General features: G+C 35.0%; 3 protein-coding genes across 4 annotated transcripts; 2 read left to right on the top strand and 1 right to left on the bottom strand.

Moving 5' to 3' along the window:
- Positions 1-74: 74 nt before the first annotated feature.
- On the bottom strand, positions 75-1910 carry LOC26529870. Its single transcript, XM_015177719.2, has one exon. It carries the CDS (start codon positions 1843-1845, stop codon positions 124-126), a length of 1722 nt encoding a protein of 573 aa, XP_015033205.2. The 5' UTR covers positions 1846-1910; the 3' UTR covers positions 75-123.
- A 7382-nt stretch (positions 1911-9292) lies between these two features.
- LOC6646122 lies at positions 9293-15028 on the top strand. Its single transcript, XM_002068730.4, is given in 4 exon segments — positions 9293-9560; positions 12797-14092; positions 14147-14517; positions 14586-15028. Coding segments are annotated over 4 exon segments (1845 nt in total). The 5' UTR covers positions 9293-9556; the 3' UTR covers positions 14760-15028.
- Positions 15029-15968: 940 nt separating this feature from the next.
- Positions 15969-17638, top strand: LOC6646121 (proteasomal ubiquitin receptor ADRM1 homolog). Of its 2 annotated transcripts, XM_002068729.3 has the most exons (4): positions 15969-16095; positions 16181-16685; positions 16751-16980; positions 17080-17638. In XM_002068729.3, exons 1-4 carry the CDS (start codon positions 16080-16082, stop codon positions 17520-17522), a joined length of 1194 nt encoding a protein of 397 aa, XP_002068765.1. In that variant the 5' UTR covers positions 15969-16079; the 3' UTR covers positions 17523-17638. The 2 variants fall into 2 exon arrangements, with proteins under 2 accessions (XP_002068765.1, XP_015033120.1); XM_015177634.2 differs by having other exon boundaries at positions 16751-17638.
- The last annotated feature ends 794 nt before the right edge of the window (positions 17639-18432 follow it).

Raw genomic sequence — 18432 nt, forward strand, 5'->3', positions numbered from 1 at the left:
AGTATGAGGAATATGTTAAAATGTTGTCCCCAGATTAGGCTTAAAACAAAGAATAAGGTCTTTAGATCTGGATCTTGGCTAATGTATTTTATTACAAAATATATTCATTTAAAAATTAGAAATCTAATTATTAATGTTATTAATTGGTTGTCGCCGTCTGCCTCTATTTCTCCTATTCCTTGGAGATTGTTGCTGCTGGCATCGGATTCTTTCTATATCCTCTAGAGGTACTCTCTCAGGTCTTAATATTACGTTAGCTAGGATCTTTTGTTTCTTTTTCTTCTTCTTTTTACGTTTGCGCGTCTTGGGCTGAAGTTCTTGCGGGGTCATTTCATTTACCATCAATTTATGATCGTTTATAGAATATATCTGAGATTGGGGTGCACTTATGGGCTTGGAAAGGTCAGTTTTATATGCTAAACTAGCAGATGAGCCAAGCTCACCACTTGGATTTGCAGGTGGTACCAGTGGCATAGCCACAACATTCAGAGATTTGAGACTTAAAGTGGCGCTGGAATTGCTATGCCCCTCATCCAATCCCTTCTCGAGATCCATAACTTTCGGAAAGACAGTCTCGAGACGAGCAGCTGCCGGTGGAGCCTCATCAAAACGTGCCCGCTTGGCTTTCTGTAGCCATGGGTTTTCTTTAGCTTTCAATTGCTGTCGCAGCATTCGATGTTCTTCTATAACTTTTTGCTCCAATTTGAGTTCTTCATCGCGGGCCTCGTCTAAATCTTCCAAAGCTTCCAAAGGTCGTACACCGAAATAGAAACTCTGACTTTGATGCATTGGTTGAGGATTTTGATGAAATTGTAGTTTTACTTTGCCTTTTGATCCCGGCAGATCTAGCCGCTCTCCGTTTTTTTGAGATTGACTTCTTTGTCCTTTATTTTGGGATTCATGGTTTGGACAGCTACCACTTGATTTCTCTAAAATTTCCATTTCTAAATAGTTGAGATCCTTTAGCATCAACAATGCATGTCGTTTCATGCCCCTGATGATCTTTAGGAGCTGTTCAGCTGCACTAGATTCTATAAGTGGTTTTTTTTTCTTTTTGGGTGAATTCTGTGGACAGCGCGTGGGTTCGGGCAAGCATATTTGAGTGGGTCGTGTGGGTGGAGGACAGGGAGTAGTGGTGCGACAGGTTGTAGAACATTGGGTAGTAGTGGTAGGACAAGTTCTTGGGGTGGTTGGACACTTTGTGGGACACAAATTTGGCCTAGGTTTATCACAGCTCATTGCCTTGGCCAATAAATTCATTTTCGGTTCCGAAGGCTCTACAGTATCAAATGTATGGATCACCGCAAGGCCTCCTCGAGCTTTCTCTCCTTGACGATTCAACATCCGTTCAAATTCCCGATCCGATGCTGCATTCTCTAAACGTTCCCTTTGCCTTTGTAGTTCTTTTTCCGTTTTTTCTCTAACGAAACTCTCATTAAGATCATCGAGCATATCATTCTCCCTCTCCCTCGCTCTATTGGCCTGCAACTGTCCGGCCGTAATCGCTTTCATTTTGTTATTTAAATTCAACGACTTGACATAGTGCCAATTGTTATCCAACTCTCCGAATAAATCAGGTAAAACATTCTTATGGACTATGGTCTCTTTATTCAATTGTTCAAATAGTCTGCTCGGATCATGTCTATCGATTAGCTTCAACTCGGCCAGCGGTTCCCACTCATATAGATCATGAACGTTCTTGTAGTGTCGTCTCAGGGGATATCTTGTAAATCTTTTTCTAATAGGATTAGCGGAACTGCCCGAGGCATCTTTGATATTAAACACTATGACCATTACCATTAGAAGAAATCGGGTTTTATTTTGTCGATATCGAAGTATTGACATTGTTTTCAACAGCTCCACATTTTGCTGTTATTTGTTCATACACGAAAGTAAAATAATTTGAAAAACGTTTAATACAATAAGTTTCGAACGAAATGAAATACTTTAGTATTTCCTTAAAACTGTGTGCTATCCATATATTAGCTAGATATTTCTCAGAAACTCAAAAACTATATAATCCATCCATATCTACCCATAGATTATTTAGATAATTTTCAAAAACTTATGGACTATGGACATTTATAAAAATAAAAAGCGTATAACTATTACCTAAAATTCTATTAAACAACTTTTCAGCATGATCAAAATACTTTATATAAAGCATACAATAACAAAATCATTTGTTGCTGAAGGAATCCGCCCAATTTTTGCTAATTTTAGATTCTATAAAATAAATGAAGATTATTTTTGAGTATGTTTTAAATACTAAGTATCAACTCTTCGTTCGATATATTAGGTTGCCCTATGGCAAGGGAAAGGGCCCTAACTTGTATCTGTTTTTGGCTAACTCTGTATATTTCTAATATATATAATAATCAAATAAAACTTTTTAAGTATACAAATTTTAAATTGTTAAGGATAAAAACGTGATAATTTCATGATTTCTGAATATAGTAAAAACTGTATACATATGTATTTTTATCTTTCTAGTATTTTTAAATGACTAAATTAAGATTGAGCCTTCGAAAACATCAAAACCAATTTCTTCAAGGAACACTAATTCTAATAATAATTTTCAGAAAACTTTAATTTTCAAAAGTTCAAAAAAATCTGTTGCCAAATTTCAGAACCTGTTGTAATAGGGAATACTCTCCTATCCTTAGTATTGACTATTACATATAATATTACCAGAAAGCCTTCCTGTGTTTAAGAAACTTCGAATAAGATTATAAAAAGATATTTTGCTAAGGGAAAATTTATCATAATTCCTAAAATTCTTAGAATTATGATCGTGGAGAATCCTATTACTTTTAATATTCGGAGAAAACCATTTAGAAAGTGTCAAAAATGTTTCTAAAGCTCTTGAATAGCTCAAAATGATTTCTGTTCAAAGACAGTGTTGAAAAATATCAAAATTTCAAATGGTATACGTTACTAATACTACCAGAAACATCAAATAAGTCATTTGCTTTTCAAATGCTCTATTTTGTTAAATTTTTATGAAATTTTTACATTTTTCATCATGTGCGTTACAGACAGAATTTGACCTAAATTGATATAATACATATTCGTAGCTACGTCACTCCACTGCTGGTGGAATCTTACATCACCTGCAACGACAAAAAAAAAAGAGATTCTGCTAAAGCCTACTAAAAAAACTATTGCAATTAACATTTGGCCATGGCTCCCATATGCTCCATATGCCTCCAGTCCCAGTCGTTACAGCTGCAATGCAGTTTTAAGCCAAGTCAATGGAACTTCCAGGCTCATCCTGGAATGCTTCAACGGGTGACTCAATTGACCGTCGTCGTTGTCGTGTTGCCAACCATGCAGTCGAGTTTTCAACATCAAACGTTACACATCATATAAACGAAACATCGAGATATCTAAGGATAGGGAGAAAGACAGACAAAGAGAAGGAAATTATATCATAGACTTATATTAGAGGCAAAAATATTTTACTCAATAATTCCTATCCTAATGCGACAAAAACGCAAAAGGCATAAAAACTAAGCCCATATATATATATAGAATATATATAAAATAGTTATTTCAAATTTTCCTCTATCCTGTGCCTTAAGTGAGAGGAAACCTCCAAGCTCCTATCTCCCTCGCGTGTGTTGTTGTTGTTTCGTATTGTGTGCCATGACTGTCCTTGCCAATATGCACACCAAAATGATAATATTGATTTTATTTTTCTATAACGGTTCCTACAATTGGAGTAAAAAGCTCTAAAAAGGTCTCCAACGACAAAGCGAATCCTTCGGTGGAAGGCGGCATATCCTCCGGTTGTGTTTCGGTTTCGGTTTTTTTCTCCCCCAACACACTCAAAGGATTTAAAATATCATCTACTTCTGCTACTAAACCAGCAAAGGGTGAGTAATCCATCGATTTTTTATAATTGAAGTGTGGAAAACTGCATCCGTAAGGACACTGCCAGGAAAGAGAAAGACAATACATACATATGTATATATCTCAGTATATAATATAAACTTGCTTTGCGTTGGGGCTTGGGCCCAAAACACGACCAACAACAAGTAGACATAACAATGAAAAGTCAATAAAAATGCGCAAAAGCAAAACATTCTCACCGAGATAGAGAAGAAGTTTGGTTCATCAACAGTGCCATCCCCTAAAAGTAGTCACAGTTCATATTGAAATGAAAGAATCAAAACTCAAGCTCGAGTTCCTTAAAATTCTTAAGTAATCAATTCTTTCTTCAAGTTCAATTTTGAGAACCTTCAGATTACTTTGAAAACATATTAAAGTAACAAAAAGAACCTTAAAAAATTGAGATTTTATTGCGAATCTCTTTATTATATGCCGTTTCATTACTCTTACTCTTTATCACTGTATTTTCTGTTGCTTTTTTGTTACATCGAGTTTTAAATCAATTGGAACTTCCCTTATTTCTCTTCGAATATCAGTCACTATCCACAGACATTTCAAAATTTTTTTAAGTGTTTCAAAAAGTAAATACTTGGAGTGGTTAGTAAAAAGGATTGCAAAGTTCCCCTTATTTCACTGTCATAGATTCCACAATATACAAAGATAAACATTCTCAGTGAGTCAGAGGGAAGGAAGAATGAGTTGAAGGAATGTTTTTGAAAAGTCTCTAGGACAACAGGTTCAAAAATCTAAGAAAAAATGGTCTTCATTTGTTATAATAAAAAAAAGACTCTGATCCAAAAAACTCTTAATCTTAACCTTAAAAAAGGTTCTTAGACTATTATTCTTAACTTATTTTCTTCTATAGATCAATATCTGAAAGCTAATATTAGTAGAACAAAATTTTGTTAAGCTAAAGGGGGTTTAATTTTTGCGTTCTAAAACCAATACCCATTTGTTATGAGAAGTTGCCTCAATTTTGTTGGACACGACTGTAACGAATTCATTGCACTCTGTGGTTTGTCGAGCATTGTCTTTGTCTCACTTTGTTTTCCAAGGCACTTCCAGGGCATGCGCCTTCATTTTACAATGTTTTGATAGTAAAAAGGACAAAGGCACGAGACCAAAATTTGTTTACAAAATAGGCTAACCAGACGGGCGACACGTGGCACTAGGCAACAGTATTGGAAGTAATTGGATTGCCATTGCCACTGCCACCGATGGATGGAAGGAGATTCAGACACTTCGTTCCCTTCCCTACATGGGCACTTGGGTCACTGTTGAACATTGCCGGCCGGTCTTGGGCTTAGACTTCTAAAGCCTCTGATGACGTCAGGATGGTGACAAACGACATTGAACTAGTTTTTCATTTGGTCTATAATATAATCATCTTTTGCTCACATTTCACCATGTGACGTCAATGGATGGGAATGAGCAGTGAAAAAGGAAAACCAAATTGGTCATCCAAGCCCATTTATTTATGGCCTAATCGAATTTCGTTTTTACGCTGACCTACGAACTTTGGCTTCCGTTTCAATTTGCTCTCTGTGTGCCATAAATTGTCACATTAGGAGCGTGAATGAATTCATTAATTAATTCAAATTAATGAACTTAAACAAATTTTATACAAATTTTATTTATTTTGTATTAAATTTTGCATGCAAATTCAACGCCCTCGAAAAATAACGATTTCACTTTTGATCGACCTTAGACTACGATCAAGTTCAACTAACTACGCATAATCTTCTTCTACGGCTACGATCAAGTTCAACTAACTATGCATAATCTGTGGGATCCATCTTATCAAGAGTATTTTATAAATGTACAAAATATTAAGAACATAGAAAATTATATTTATATAAGGGGTAAATAGGAATAGCTATGTATATATCAGGAATAGGTTAAGAAATGAATTATATTAAGCTGATTTCAGACTTCCAGGATATCGGCCACAATATATTATGGCATTGAAGGACAAATTAGGTTTCGAATTAATAGACTCAACAATTAAATCTGTGAATTTTTTTTAACGTTTCAAGCTTTTTTCAAAATAATTGTAATTGGAATAATGTTTAATTTTCGTTTTATTACTTTTCAAAACCCTTTAAAGGATTTCTTCTGCAGATTTTGCTAATGACCATGCCATATGTTCAAGTCTAAAACTACTTGAGAATTACATGAAGCGAGAGAGATAAAGGTTGATTTCGACTTCGTTCTGTATTTTTTAAGCCATCATCAGAATTAGATCTTCTGTATTCTTTGTATTGGCCTGTAATAAAACACAAAAGTCAACCATGAATAATAATAGAGAAGAAGACAAAAGCAAAGACTTCTGGAAACGTGGGCAACTCTTATTGACGGAACGAAAACTTGAAATTAGCAATTAATTAGGTAGGCAACTCTGATTGCTAGTGTTAAACAAGTGAAAAAAGCTTAAAAATGTTCCCTATACTCGCAATCTTTTTAAGATAGGGTTAACGGTTTGAACAAGTTTCCTAAAAATTTAGTTTAATATACAAACATATTTTGTTCAGCTTTAAAGATCTTACAAGATTTGACAGTCAATATATATGTATAAACACTTATGTACATATATTAACATTCTTTCTTTAGATTCTTTGCTCTTAAAAAATATAAAATCTACACATTTTTGAGAAGATTTCAAGTGCTGGGAAAAACAATTATTACATATTACTAACTTACTTATTGTAAGATCTGATCACACCCATTTTTGCATTTCATTTCTCCATTCTCGCTTAAGTACAGGCAATTCAAAAGCTTTTATTAATGTGACCTTGCATTTTTTTTTTTCAAAATTTTGATGGCACACTTGCTGTAAACCTTTATGCCCGAAAATCTTAATTACACCGCAGAGAAATGTTTGTCTTGTCTATATATATGAACAATAACAAGTTTTTGTTGCATTACAACGCAAATATCTCAACTCATCTATATAGTCGGGGCCTAGGGGCCCCATATAATATCAGTGAATGTCTGTTGTTGGTTGTGGGCTACGACGAAAGGGGGAAAATTGAATTTGCACACAGTGTAAACAAGAGCATTAGGCTTTGGCATTGTTCTATATACCTAGTGAACGGGGGCCCGTGTGAATAAGAGAAGCTGCCAGAACAAAAGTTCTATATCTATATATACAATATACTAAATTGCAATGGCGCCCTAGGCCTATAAAATGGCTGCCAAAAAAATAGATATATATATACATATATATATTTATATGTTTTGTAGTGTTCAAAAACGTGATTGCAAAACCTAGACGCAAATGCTAATGCGCATTTAAACTGTACATCCCCTTCGAATAGTAGTTATGGGAGTGCATAAGGGGTATGCATGTGATGGATTAGATAAGGCAAAAGGGTGGCTATAAACAGACTCCGACTGACATGTTCGACGAAACAAATTTTCCACTCCAGAAACCACAAACAAACAAACACACACACACACATGCATACATTGTAAGCCATTAAACTTTATTTATTAATAAACATAATAAGCCATGGCACAAGGTTAAATATGTGCATGTATATGTATATAGATAAACTAGTTCTAAAAATCAAATCAAAGTAAATAAACAAATAAATGATAGGAATATTATCGTAATATTATTCATGTTTTTTTTGCACGCGTGACCAATTTCACAATGTAGTGGAAATTTGGGCATAATCAAATGAGTAGGCAACTCTTATTTATAGTGTTTAACACACTGGAAACTCTAAATCGCAATCAATTAGGTCGGCAACTGTATTGATATGAGTAGGCAACTCTTATTAATAGTGTTTGACAAAGTGGAAACTTTAAGTCGCAAACAATTAGATAGGCAACTCTTATTGTTGTGTTGCACAAGTCAAAATTAGTTCGAAAATTTAACTTTTTAGACTTTTTATAACTATTTTATTTAATTTTACTGTTAGTATTTTACGAAATGAGAAAGTATTCATTGCGTACTTCCACAATTCTCTTTATTAGTGTTGGGCAGAACAGAATCTTTATATTTTTAGTCTTCTTAATTTAAACACAATTTTAATAAGTAGTATCTTTTTTACCGTATATGATAGTACTTTTAACTTATTGTTGACTGTTCTTAAGATTGTAAGAATTGTAAGTAGATTTTGTAAATAATATTCCATATTGTTTACTCTTGATACTAAAGATTATACAGTAGTCGATTTCTAACGGAAATTTCTGTAGTTTTCTTTTTAATCTATTAAGGTCTGCTTCTTGTAAGACTTTTCAACACTGGTATTTCAGTAACAATCTAACAGTATCACATTGTTTTTAGAAAAAGTACTATTTATGCGATAAGTAGTTCCTAAAAATTTGTTTTGGAGATCAGTAAGATATTGTTAAAGTTTTACCAGTAAAGTATTGCCTCTCCTATTTGATTGATGCACAGTTTACGTGCTTTTTAAGCGACTATCCAACACTACATACGTGTAATCAAAAATCCCTGACTTCCTTTTTCTAATTACTCTTCAATACTAATTCGCAAAAATTTCTGTTTTTCTCATTGTAGCAACCGGAAACTTTGACGGAACCGGAAACAACAGCTGTTCGACTTGAATTCAATCCTACCCCAAAACTCAAGCTTTGGCTGTCTGCTAATAGTTTTATTTCTACGTTTTCGACCCACCCTCCGCCCTCGCCCCCGCTACCCTTGGAAACACAATCAAAACAAACTCAACAACAAAACAAAACATAACGAAATCGAAAAGATACGAAACTATAGCCAAGAGTATGTGGAATTTTTCATACTTTTTTTGCGTCATAAATTGAAATATATTTTGTTTGTTTTTTTGTTTTTATTTTTTTTTTTTGTGTTTTCTTGCTGTTCGTCTTCGTGTTCGTGTGAATCAAGCGAAATATACAAAACAAACCAAACAACAAAAACTGTGCCATCGCCCCGCACAGACCTCTGACACCCTCGCCTCGTATATGGCAGCCCTCCCATACATATATGCCATATCAAAGACAATACAATTCAGATCGTGTGTATATATATAATAGACGACCAGTGCACTCGATTCTCAGTCGTTACGCGTCTCTCGTCGACAACGGACAACAGCGTTTTAGAACAGACAGAAGGAAGGAAGGAATTTCCGAGCATACATATGCATATGTACACAATATATTCTCGTTAATATTCAAAAATAGCCAAGTGCAAGTGCAATACTATATAGAATTTCAAATCAAAACTGTGGGTAACAAAAAATCCACTTCGATGTCGATTAATTCGCCAATATCGTTAAAAGACTCGGACCTGCATTGAACAGGCAAAAAAAACGAAGCAATTCAAACAACTATCATCAAATTCAACAAAAGTTCAACAAACCAAAAAACAACACAAAACAAACAAGAAAAACTACAAGCAAACATTACAACAAAAGACAATTTGTTTGCCTTTTCTTTTGTTTTTTTTCATTTTCTTTGTGTTTTTCTTTTACGCCCCTCCGCCCCGGTGCGTAATTATTAAGAGCAACTGTTGTAAGTTGCTGCAGACAATTTTCTTTCTGGAATCAATTTTTATTCGGAAAAATAACTAACTAACAAGTGTTTTGACATACAAATTTCTGACAAAGCCTTGAAATTACAAAAAAATAATCAAAACAGAAGAAACAACAATTTTTGTTTATCGGGCTTAGGCCATTGTATGGGTAAGTAAATAAATTTAAAACTATTTGAAAATATTTTTAGTCGGAAAGTAATTATTAGTAAAACTGATATTTATCGATTGATTATGAATGAAACCATTAATAGGAAGTTTTTGAACATTTTTTTTAAAATATTTGTTAGAGAAATTTATAGATTTTAGATTTATGATTCCAACGAAGATTTTTGTTTATTAAATATTTGTAGGTTTTAAATATTTTAGCAGAAGTAAACCTTATATCAAATGAATGAAATATCATACACAATTTTTTTAATTAGAGCAATGAAAATTCAGGCTTTTCGAATTGTTATTCCCTCGATCTTAAATCCTTAAATTTTTTAATTATATTGTAAGGTTAGAAACTGAAAAGAGTAACAAATTTTTCGTCTCAAAAGGTTTAAAAAACATTTTTGTAAAAAAAAAGTATTGAAAAGTGAAGTTCTTAGAATTTTGACTCTAGTAAAATTATAGCAAAAAAATTACTGAAAATTGTATTTAGCTAAAAAGAGGTTTTAGTATTTACTATAGAATTATCTTATCTTATAGAATAGTATAGACAGTATAAGCTGATATTTTTAGAAGCCTTAAGTCATCAACATTAGGTCAAAGCTTCCAAAAATATATTGTTTTCTTTTAAAAACATTTTGAAAAACATAAAATATGATTTGAATATTGTCATAAACATCTTTCTTAAGTTCTTTAGAACATCTCTGGCTTAATTGGGAATATATCAAGCTAACTTCTAAAGATACTTAAAACGTTTTAATTTATTTCATAGAAGCCTTGGACTGAGGTCCCCGTTAAGTAGGAAACTTGAAAGAAAAACAACTTTTAGATTTTGTCTTAAGCTATTGTTATAAACCTTTGAATTCCGAAGAATTTTAAATATTCCCATTGTAAAAACATTGTGGAAGAATGAAATAGCTCCAAAGTTTCTTAAGAAGTCATAAAAACTTTATGAAAGAAAGTAATAGTTTTAAAGTACAAAAACTTGTGATATTTTATATTTCGCGAGAAAAAAACTCCAACGAAGCTTGAAATTTAATATTTTTTTATGAAATTGTTAGATGTTTTTTTTAGGTTTTTGTCATAGGCAATTGTTTTAAAGAGTTTTATGAATTTGAAATTGGAATTTCTTACAGAAAATTCTTGAAAAAATACAATTATCAAAAAAGTTGATATACATATGTATGTAAAACCACATTTTTAAGCCAATTTTTCGTTACTTAAACCTCTTATAAAAAAGAATATAAAAACAAAAACTACAAATCAAATACAAACACAGTAACTCAATAAATTCTTCTTTATATAAATTTAGAAAAAGTATTTCATGGGCACCAAAAAAGTACACTCATGGGTCACGTTTTCAGAACATGAACAATTTCAGCGAATAACTCAATTTAATTAGCTATTGCACCGTTAGATTTTTTAAGAGTCTCACACTCTAATCTTGGAATTCAATCAAATTAATGCTGTGCCAGTTTAATTTAATTTAATTCTACTTAGAAAACCTGTTGTTGAGCTGAATTGCAGGCTGAAATTGACTGCAATTTCTCCGACCGTTGGCGTAACCTCGACTATCTTTTCATCAAAATCTTTGCTGACGTTTTGTTATTTCGCCTGTATTTTCTTTGGTTGTATTTTTCTTCATTGTCGTCAATTGCCAGGCAAATAAAAAACAAAAACAAAACAACTAAAAAATATAGCTTATCAAGTCATAGAAAGTAGAGATAGCAGACGAAATGGCAGGAAGTGGGCGGTTCGGTCTAATAATCGAGTAAGCAATATGTTTGATTCAAGTACTGATTAGACAACAAGTTCAACTAAAACTAAAGCCAAAACACTAAACCAACAAGTGGACACGTGTTGGATACAACCCTCCTCAATGGGACGCATGCCCCATGTGTCTGTTATGAGAGAAAAAAACCTTGGCTCTTCTATTGAATTGAGTTAAGGGGGGGCCTGATTTTGATTAGAACATTTGCCTTATTGTTGTCGATTCGCTTTGTTTGTAATATGAATCAGTTATATGTATAGAATTAAATGCGATATGCTTTTATTTTGTTGCTAATTGTAAAATTGCGAATTGCGAATGTCTCACAATGTAGCCAAAAAATAAAAAAAAGTTATATGTTTACACAAGTTTAGATAAAGCGTAAAAAATTTGCCATTAAGACCAAGACAAATTTGCTAAATTGCGTTTTAATTCGATAAAGCGAAGTGTGAGAAGTTAGCGAACTAAACTTATAAGTTAGAGGTACATAGATTGTAACACAAAGTATTTTTCTTCTTTGTCTTTAAAGAAAGTTTAAATAGAGACTAAGATATTTCTAATAGAATGTGTACATAGTTAAGGATTTTTTCTTTCATCTTTTCTTAATCATCGAATTTAATCATTGTCCACAACAAAAAAAAATCTATTTTGAATAGTACTTAATTTTCCTAATCATATTTGAAGACTTTTACAGACTTTTCCATAGAGTGACTATAAAAATCTTTAGAATTATAGTTAAGAACTTCTAATTTATTTCGATTATTTTATTAATCAAATCTTTTTTGACTTCCAAATCATTTTCAAACCAAAAAACTTTGTCATTTATAAACCAATTTCGAATAGGAAATAGATAGATAGATGGATAGATGGATAGATAGATAGATTAAATAGAAATATTATTAAGATGATGCATTACCTAAACGATTATTAGACTAACGATTTGATAGCAAATTAATATATAATTTTTGAAACGATTTGAAATAAAAAATTTTAAGTTGATATATCAACTAAGCGACTAACGATTGTATAGCACATAAAGTTAAGAATTTATTTTGAAAACGATAGCCAAAGATACAGAAATAGATACAGATATTAACTTAGATTCCCTGTAGGTAATTTGGAATCGAAAACAAGAACATACGAAATTCACAATTTTAATTGGCCCCAAACCGAATATAATGATTCTAAGAATGCCTAAAAGATTATATTCATAAAAAACAGAGAATAGAAAAAGTTATTTTATGATCTTATATCATCAATAAAGGTTTCTAAATTTTACTTATTACTATAGTCTATACTTAGACTTAGACCTGAGGTATTCTGAGGTATTCTTCATTCGTATAGACTATAAAGATAGATAGATTAAGACTATACAGACTAAAAAATCCATAGATATTCAGTTCCATTTTTAACCTGTTATCCAAATTCAAATTTATAAGACTTTTCTACTCCCATTGCTTTTACAGATCAGTCTAAACCAACAACGAAATTTGGAGACGAGCCGGACCTCCTGTTCAACCGAGCGCAGGGCCGGATTAGTCTGTATAGCGTTGGAGCAGCTGCTGATCAAGCATCAACATTGAATCCAAGCGTGAACGCATCACGACAAGTCGCCAACATTCAACTAGAAGCAACATTCAATGACTGTGAAAGTGGCTATGTGCCGACCGTGGGCCGCTGGGGCTCCGAGTGGCCAAGTTGACTCGCCGCAGGTGAACAGCAACAGGATGGAGCAGCATCGGGTGAAGCAGACAATGCTACCGATGCTGCCGTTGGAGCCGCCTCCGCCATCGAGCGGAAGTTGGCGGAGAGAAAGCGTGGAATGGGATTGACTACAATGGAGAAGCAATCTACAGAAAGCGCAACAAATGATCGTCATCAATTCGAGAAGACCAAGTCGGAGTTACAATTGCGTAACACTGGCGCCGTCAGGCGTATGCCCTCGACATCTAGTGAGGATGATTATTCCAACTATGATGCTGATGAGGAGGAGGATGAAGAGGAACTGGCTGAGGATAATGGCCATGGATGTTGGTCAACTGCTGACCTGACATCAGTGGATAGATTACAGATGTCGGACCTTTATGCCGATATCAGACAACTTTTGGCCAGGCAGCAGCACCACCACCACCAGCAGTTGGAGCCCATGCAATCCCAGTGGATTGTGGGTGATGGTTATGATTTGAATGCCTTTAATCAGATGAATGGAGTTTGGCCTTTGGGTCATCCGTTGCCCTTGCCTGATTGGTCCACTCAGGTGAAGCCCACTCTGACCTTTGAGAACGTTTGGCAATATGAGGAATTGAATGCCATTGTGGAGACAACATTGCAACGCATGCTGGAAGAGACCCATTACAATACTGTGAATCTTTTTATGGATTTCTATCGTAGTTTCAAACGTACACGACGCTCTGATCTGCGTAGTTTCTTCCAGTTCTATGATGTGCCCATCAATCGACGCCATCACATGTGTGTATCGTTGGCCTTTGAGATTATGGCCAGATTGGTTCAGATGTTCCCGGTGTTGTCGCAATATTTGTATTTGGTTTCGTGCGAGGAACAGGTCATCGATTGCAATGACTATGTCCAGTTGGATGAGGAATATGGCTTGAATTCGGCCAATGCCGCTGTGGAGAAGGAACACGTCATGGTGGCCATGCGCATAGCCATCAATGGACGTCGTGGCATAATGATACTCGATCCGGGTTATCATGTGAGTCGGGCTGTTACCGTTATGATTGATCAAAGCTATCCACATACAGGTAAGTTAATACCTAAAACTCTCTAGAAGATTAGCTAAAGTTTTTTGCTTTCAGGCTGGTTTGGTCAATCGAAGGAACCGCATCTTCAGAGGGATTATTGTTACAACTATAGTCAGCATAGTGACAAATTTGTGGAGTGGAAAGAGCGAGAGATACGCGGAGATGAGGCCAGTTTTAAGAACTCACTTGTCTATGTGGCCCAGGAGTATAGCACGGCGATTGATGTGACTGTACGCCGTAATCTGGTCTATAATTTCCGTTCCCTACTCTCCCGTGATGCCAAAGGTCAGGTCTATGCCGGCATCTATTTTCCCCTGGTGGCCAATGTTCAAGAGTCCTATTTGACCATCTTCTATGATGGACCCAATGAGCAACGTGTCCGCACAAAGCTAATGTTCAATGCCTTCAAAGTGGGCAAGGGCAAGGTAGGTTCAACTAAATGCACATCTTTAGATCCCCTCATCTCATTATACTTTCTCTTCTTTTTCTATAGTTACCCGATTCCATAGTTCAACATCTGACTAAATTGGCTCCACAGCTGCGTCTACCTTTGCCAGAGTTAACCGATTTATGCAAATCTCTGGCCGAAGTGGTCACCGATCAGAATTTCATTAGCCAAGTTCTATCCATAAACGATGATATTGGCAACATGTCCGTAGAGAATTGACAGTTAAAGGAGCCTAAGAATGTTGCTGCCCAAACGGAAGAGATTTCCCAGTTGACCAACAATCAACAACATCATCATCTCGACGAAGCAGCTGCAACTTAGAGTTCCAAAAATCAAAACCAACAAAAAAAAAAACACCATACTTTATCCTTTCCACTATCCTTAAACAAAAAGCCAATTATTCTCCAAAGACGTTTTATTCATTTAGTGGCACTTTTACGGCACTTGTATCAATTTAGTAATTATCAAAAATAAAAACCAAAAATATATAAATGTTTACACAAAGATATGTAAAACACACACACATACATACCCCTCTAATATGATTTAGTGAGAAAAAAATTTAGGGGAAAAAAAACATGAAATACTAAAAAAAAAAAAAAAACACTTGAAAATTTTTTCGAAAAATGTAACAAACAATATAACTATTTAGATTTTCAATTTTTCAGCTTAGCTCAAGCTTATTAGTTTAAAACTGGTTCCGAGGCAAAATATCGTATATGCAATTTTAATTATACTTATTAACCAAAACTGAATATTGTTTAAATTTTAAATGCACTGTATAACAATGTTTTATGTTTTCTTTTTCTCAAATAAATGAACCCAAAAATAAAACCGGCAAAATGTTTTATATGAGTTTAAAATATTTTTCAGATCTAGAACTCTTTACAAAAACCTTTTAATCATTCAATCAGCTGAGTTTATAAAACGGAAACTAAATGAGAAATCCTAAAACTATATAAAAATGATATAAATATAATTTATCGGAATTCTGATTAACAATCCTCTATAAAATATATTTTAAAAATCGGAAAATAAAAATAATCTTTTTATTTTTATTACATTCCAAATATTGTAATTGCCATTTTTTTTATTGCACATAGATTAAATCGATTTGGATTAGTTTAAATTATTGTTATTATCCCGAGGGCTTGATTTACAACATTTGTCCATTAATAAAACAAATAAACTCTTTTGTTATTTATACAAAACGTAGACAATAAGATCGCCAAGATGCATCTATGATTGTGTTTGTGGCTTTTTTCCCTTTCGTTTAAAAGTACTAAAACAAAAGACGTTTAATTTTATATTTCAAATTTTGAAAAAGGCGGTAACTAACTCGCACTATCTGGCAACCTCAATTTAAACGTATTTCAACGTTTACCAACACCGTCAGAGTCTGGCAGTTTCCAACACTAAAATTATTTGCCTTGTCATTTTCATTTTTTAGGGACTTGCAAATTTTTATTTGTACAATCTGTAAATTCAGACTGCTGATCGAAATAAATATATTCATATTTGAATAACAAATCCAGCAACATGTTTGGAAGACAAAGTAAGCTAAAATCATTGAGAATGGAACGTTAACTGTTTAAATAATAAATGCACCACGCCTACGTTTTTGCAATGGCGAATTTTAGCACTATCTAGCAATAGCAATAGCAGCAATCTGGTGGAGTTCCGTGCCGGGCGCATGAACTTGGTGGGCAAGATGGTGCATCCAGATTCGCGTAAGGGTCTGGTCTACATGACCCAGAGCGATGATGGCCTAATGCACTTCTGCTGGAAGGATCGCACCAGTGGCAAGGTGGAGGACGATTTGATTGTTTTTCCCGATGACTTTGAGTTCAAACGCGTGGATCAATGCAAAACTGGTAGAGTTTTTGTGCTGAAATTCAAGTCATCGACTCGTCGCATGTTCTTCTGGATGCAAGAGCCGAAAACTGAGAAAGACGAGGAGCACTGCCGTCGCATCAACGAATTGTTGAACAATCCACCATCGGCCCATCAGAGGGGTGGAGGCGGTAGCAACGATAGCACCGATTTGCAGTACATGCTCAACAATATGTCGCAACAGCAATTGATGCAGCTCTTCGGCGGCGTTGGACAAATGGGTGGACTTAGCTCATTGCTGGGTCAAATGAAGTAAGTAAAGGTCCAGGAGTTGAAACTTGATCCTATTGTTAATTGTTGTTTACTTTTGTTGTCAGCTCTCGCACTCCATCGTCACGGAATACCTCCTCATCGGGTGGTGGTGGCGGCGGTGGCAGCAGTTCGGCTTTGCAGACTCCTGAAAATGTCACCGTGCAACGGACGCCATCCGCCCCCAAGGGCAACAAGTCGGGCAGCAGTCGCATCCAATTGAGTTCACAGGGTGAAGCCACATCTGGTAGTGCCAGCTCATCGCTAGATAACAACGATGCCGATGCCTCGGCCACCGGTAAGAACACGTCCTCGTCCTCTGGAACGACTTCAACTGGAGCCTATGCCAATCCATTCCAAGCCTATTTATCCAATCTCTCCCCCGAACATGGCGCAGGACGTTCTCTAAATATCGATCTGTCCAGCGCTCTATCCGGAGCGGATGCCATCAATCAGCTTATATCGGATCCCGATTGCGTCAAGTCTCTGATTGTCCATCTGCCCGAATCTGAGGATGCCGATGAGGATCGCAAGCAGCAGATCAAAGATCACATCTCCTCGCCTCAGTTCCAGCAGGCTCTGGCCCATTTTTCAAGTGCCCTTCAATCTGCACAATTGGGACCGCTAATCAAGCAATTTGAATTGTCCAATGATGCAGTCGCTGCCGCCTATTCCGGCAATCTGGAAGATTTTGTACGTGCCCTAGAGAAGAGTCTGCCACCGGGCGCCACAATGCCTGGTTCTAGTACCGAATCCTCCGATAAGAAACCCGAGGCAGCTGAAACTCCTGTCAAGGAAGATGCCTCCGCCACCGAAAAGCAGGAGGAGAAGCAAAAGTAGACAAGAGCATAACAGATGAAATGTAAACACCATGTAATCCCTTAATCCTCCCTTAACAATTTAAATCATTTTTATTTTTTCCGGTTTACAAATAAATTTGCCAAGTTAACAGAAAACCTCCATAGAAAATCCCAATAGGGATAAATATCCTTAAACGAAAATTCGTTTGCACTCACTAAAATCACAATTTTCTAGGTTGAAAATAATGGATTGAATATATATATTTTTTAACATCTAATGTATTAGTATTTTTGAAAATATTTGTATTTAATATAGCAATAAATTTTAATGGAACCATCGATAATATCGATGGAAAAACCGTCACTATCGATAGTTCTCCAGCTCTGGTAAACATGTTTAATTTGTGGCCATGACTGTAATTGAGTTGCACCCATAAAAATGGGTCGGTTGTTCTTAAATCAGCCGCTTTTTCTTATCGATACACGATGACTTTGTGTGAACATCGATAACAGTGGTATCGATAAATATATCTCTCAGATACAATATTTACTCAATTGTATCTCTCAGATACAATATTTACTCAATTCCAAAACGGCCTACAAGTTGTGTACGCGCGCGTTGCCAATTTTTTCGCGACGATCTCAAATTGAATTTAATTTCGAAACCTAAGCTTAATATATGTTTATACATACACAAAAATAAAGAAAATATACAAAAATTGGAGTGTGTAAAACAGGATACAAGATATAAACTATGTAATTCGCCATAATTCGCTCCCTCTCCCTCTCTCACTCACACACACATGCAAACGTAACAAAAACAGATTTGAGAATGAGAGAAATTTGTTGGAAATGTTTTTAAATCTGTTATTATTGTTGCTACTGTTAGTGACTTTGCAGCAATTTGTCTCACTTTTTTCTCTTTTTGACTTTTTTTGCCTTTTTTGTTA

This window comes from Drosophila willistoni (genome assembly GCF_018902025.1).
Source record: "Drosophila willistoni isolate 14030-0811.24 chromosome 2L unlocalized genomic scaffold, UCI_dwil_1.1 Seg72.1, whole genome shotgun sequence".
Lineage (NCBI taxonomy): Eukaryota > Metazoa > Arthropoda > Insecta > Diptera > Drosophilidae > Drosophila > Drosophila willistoni.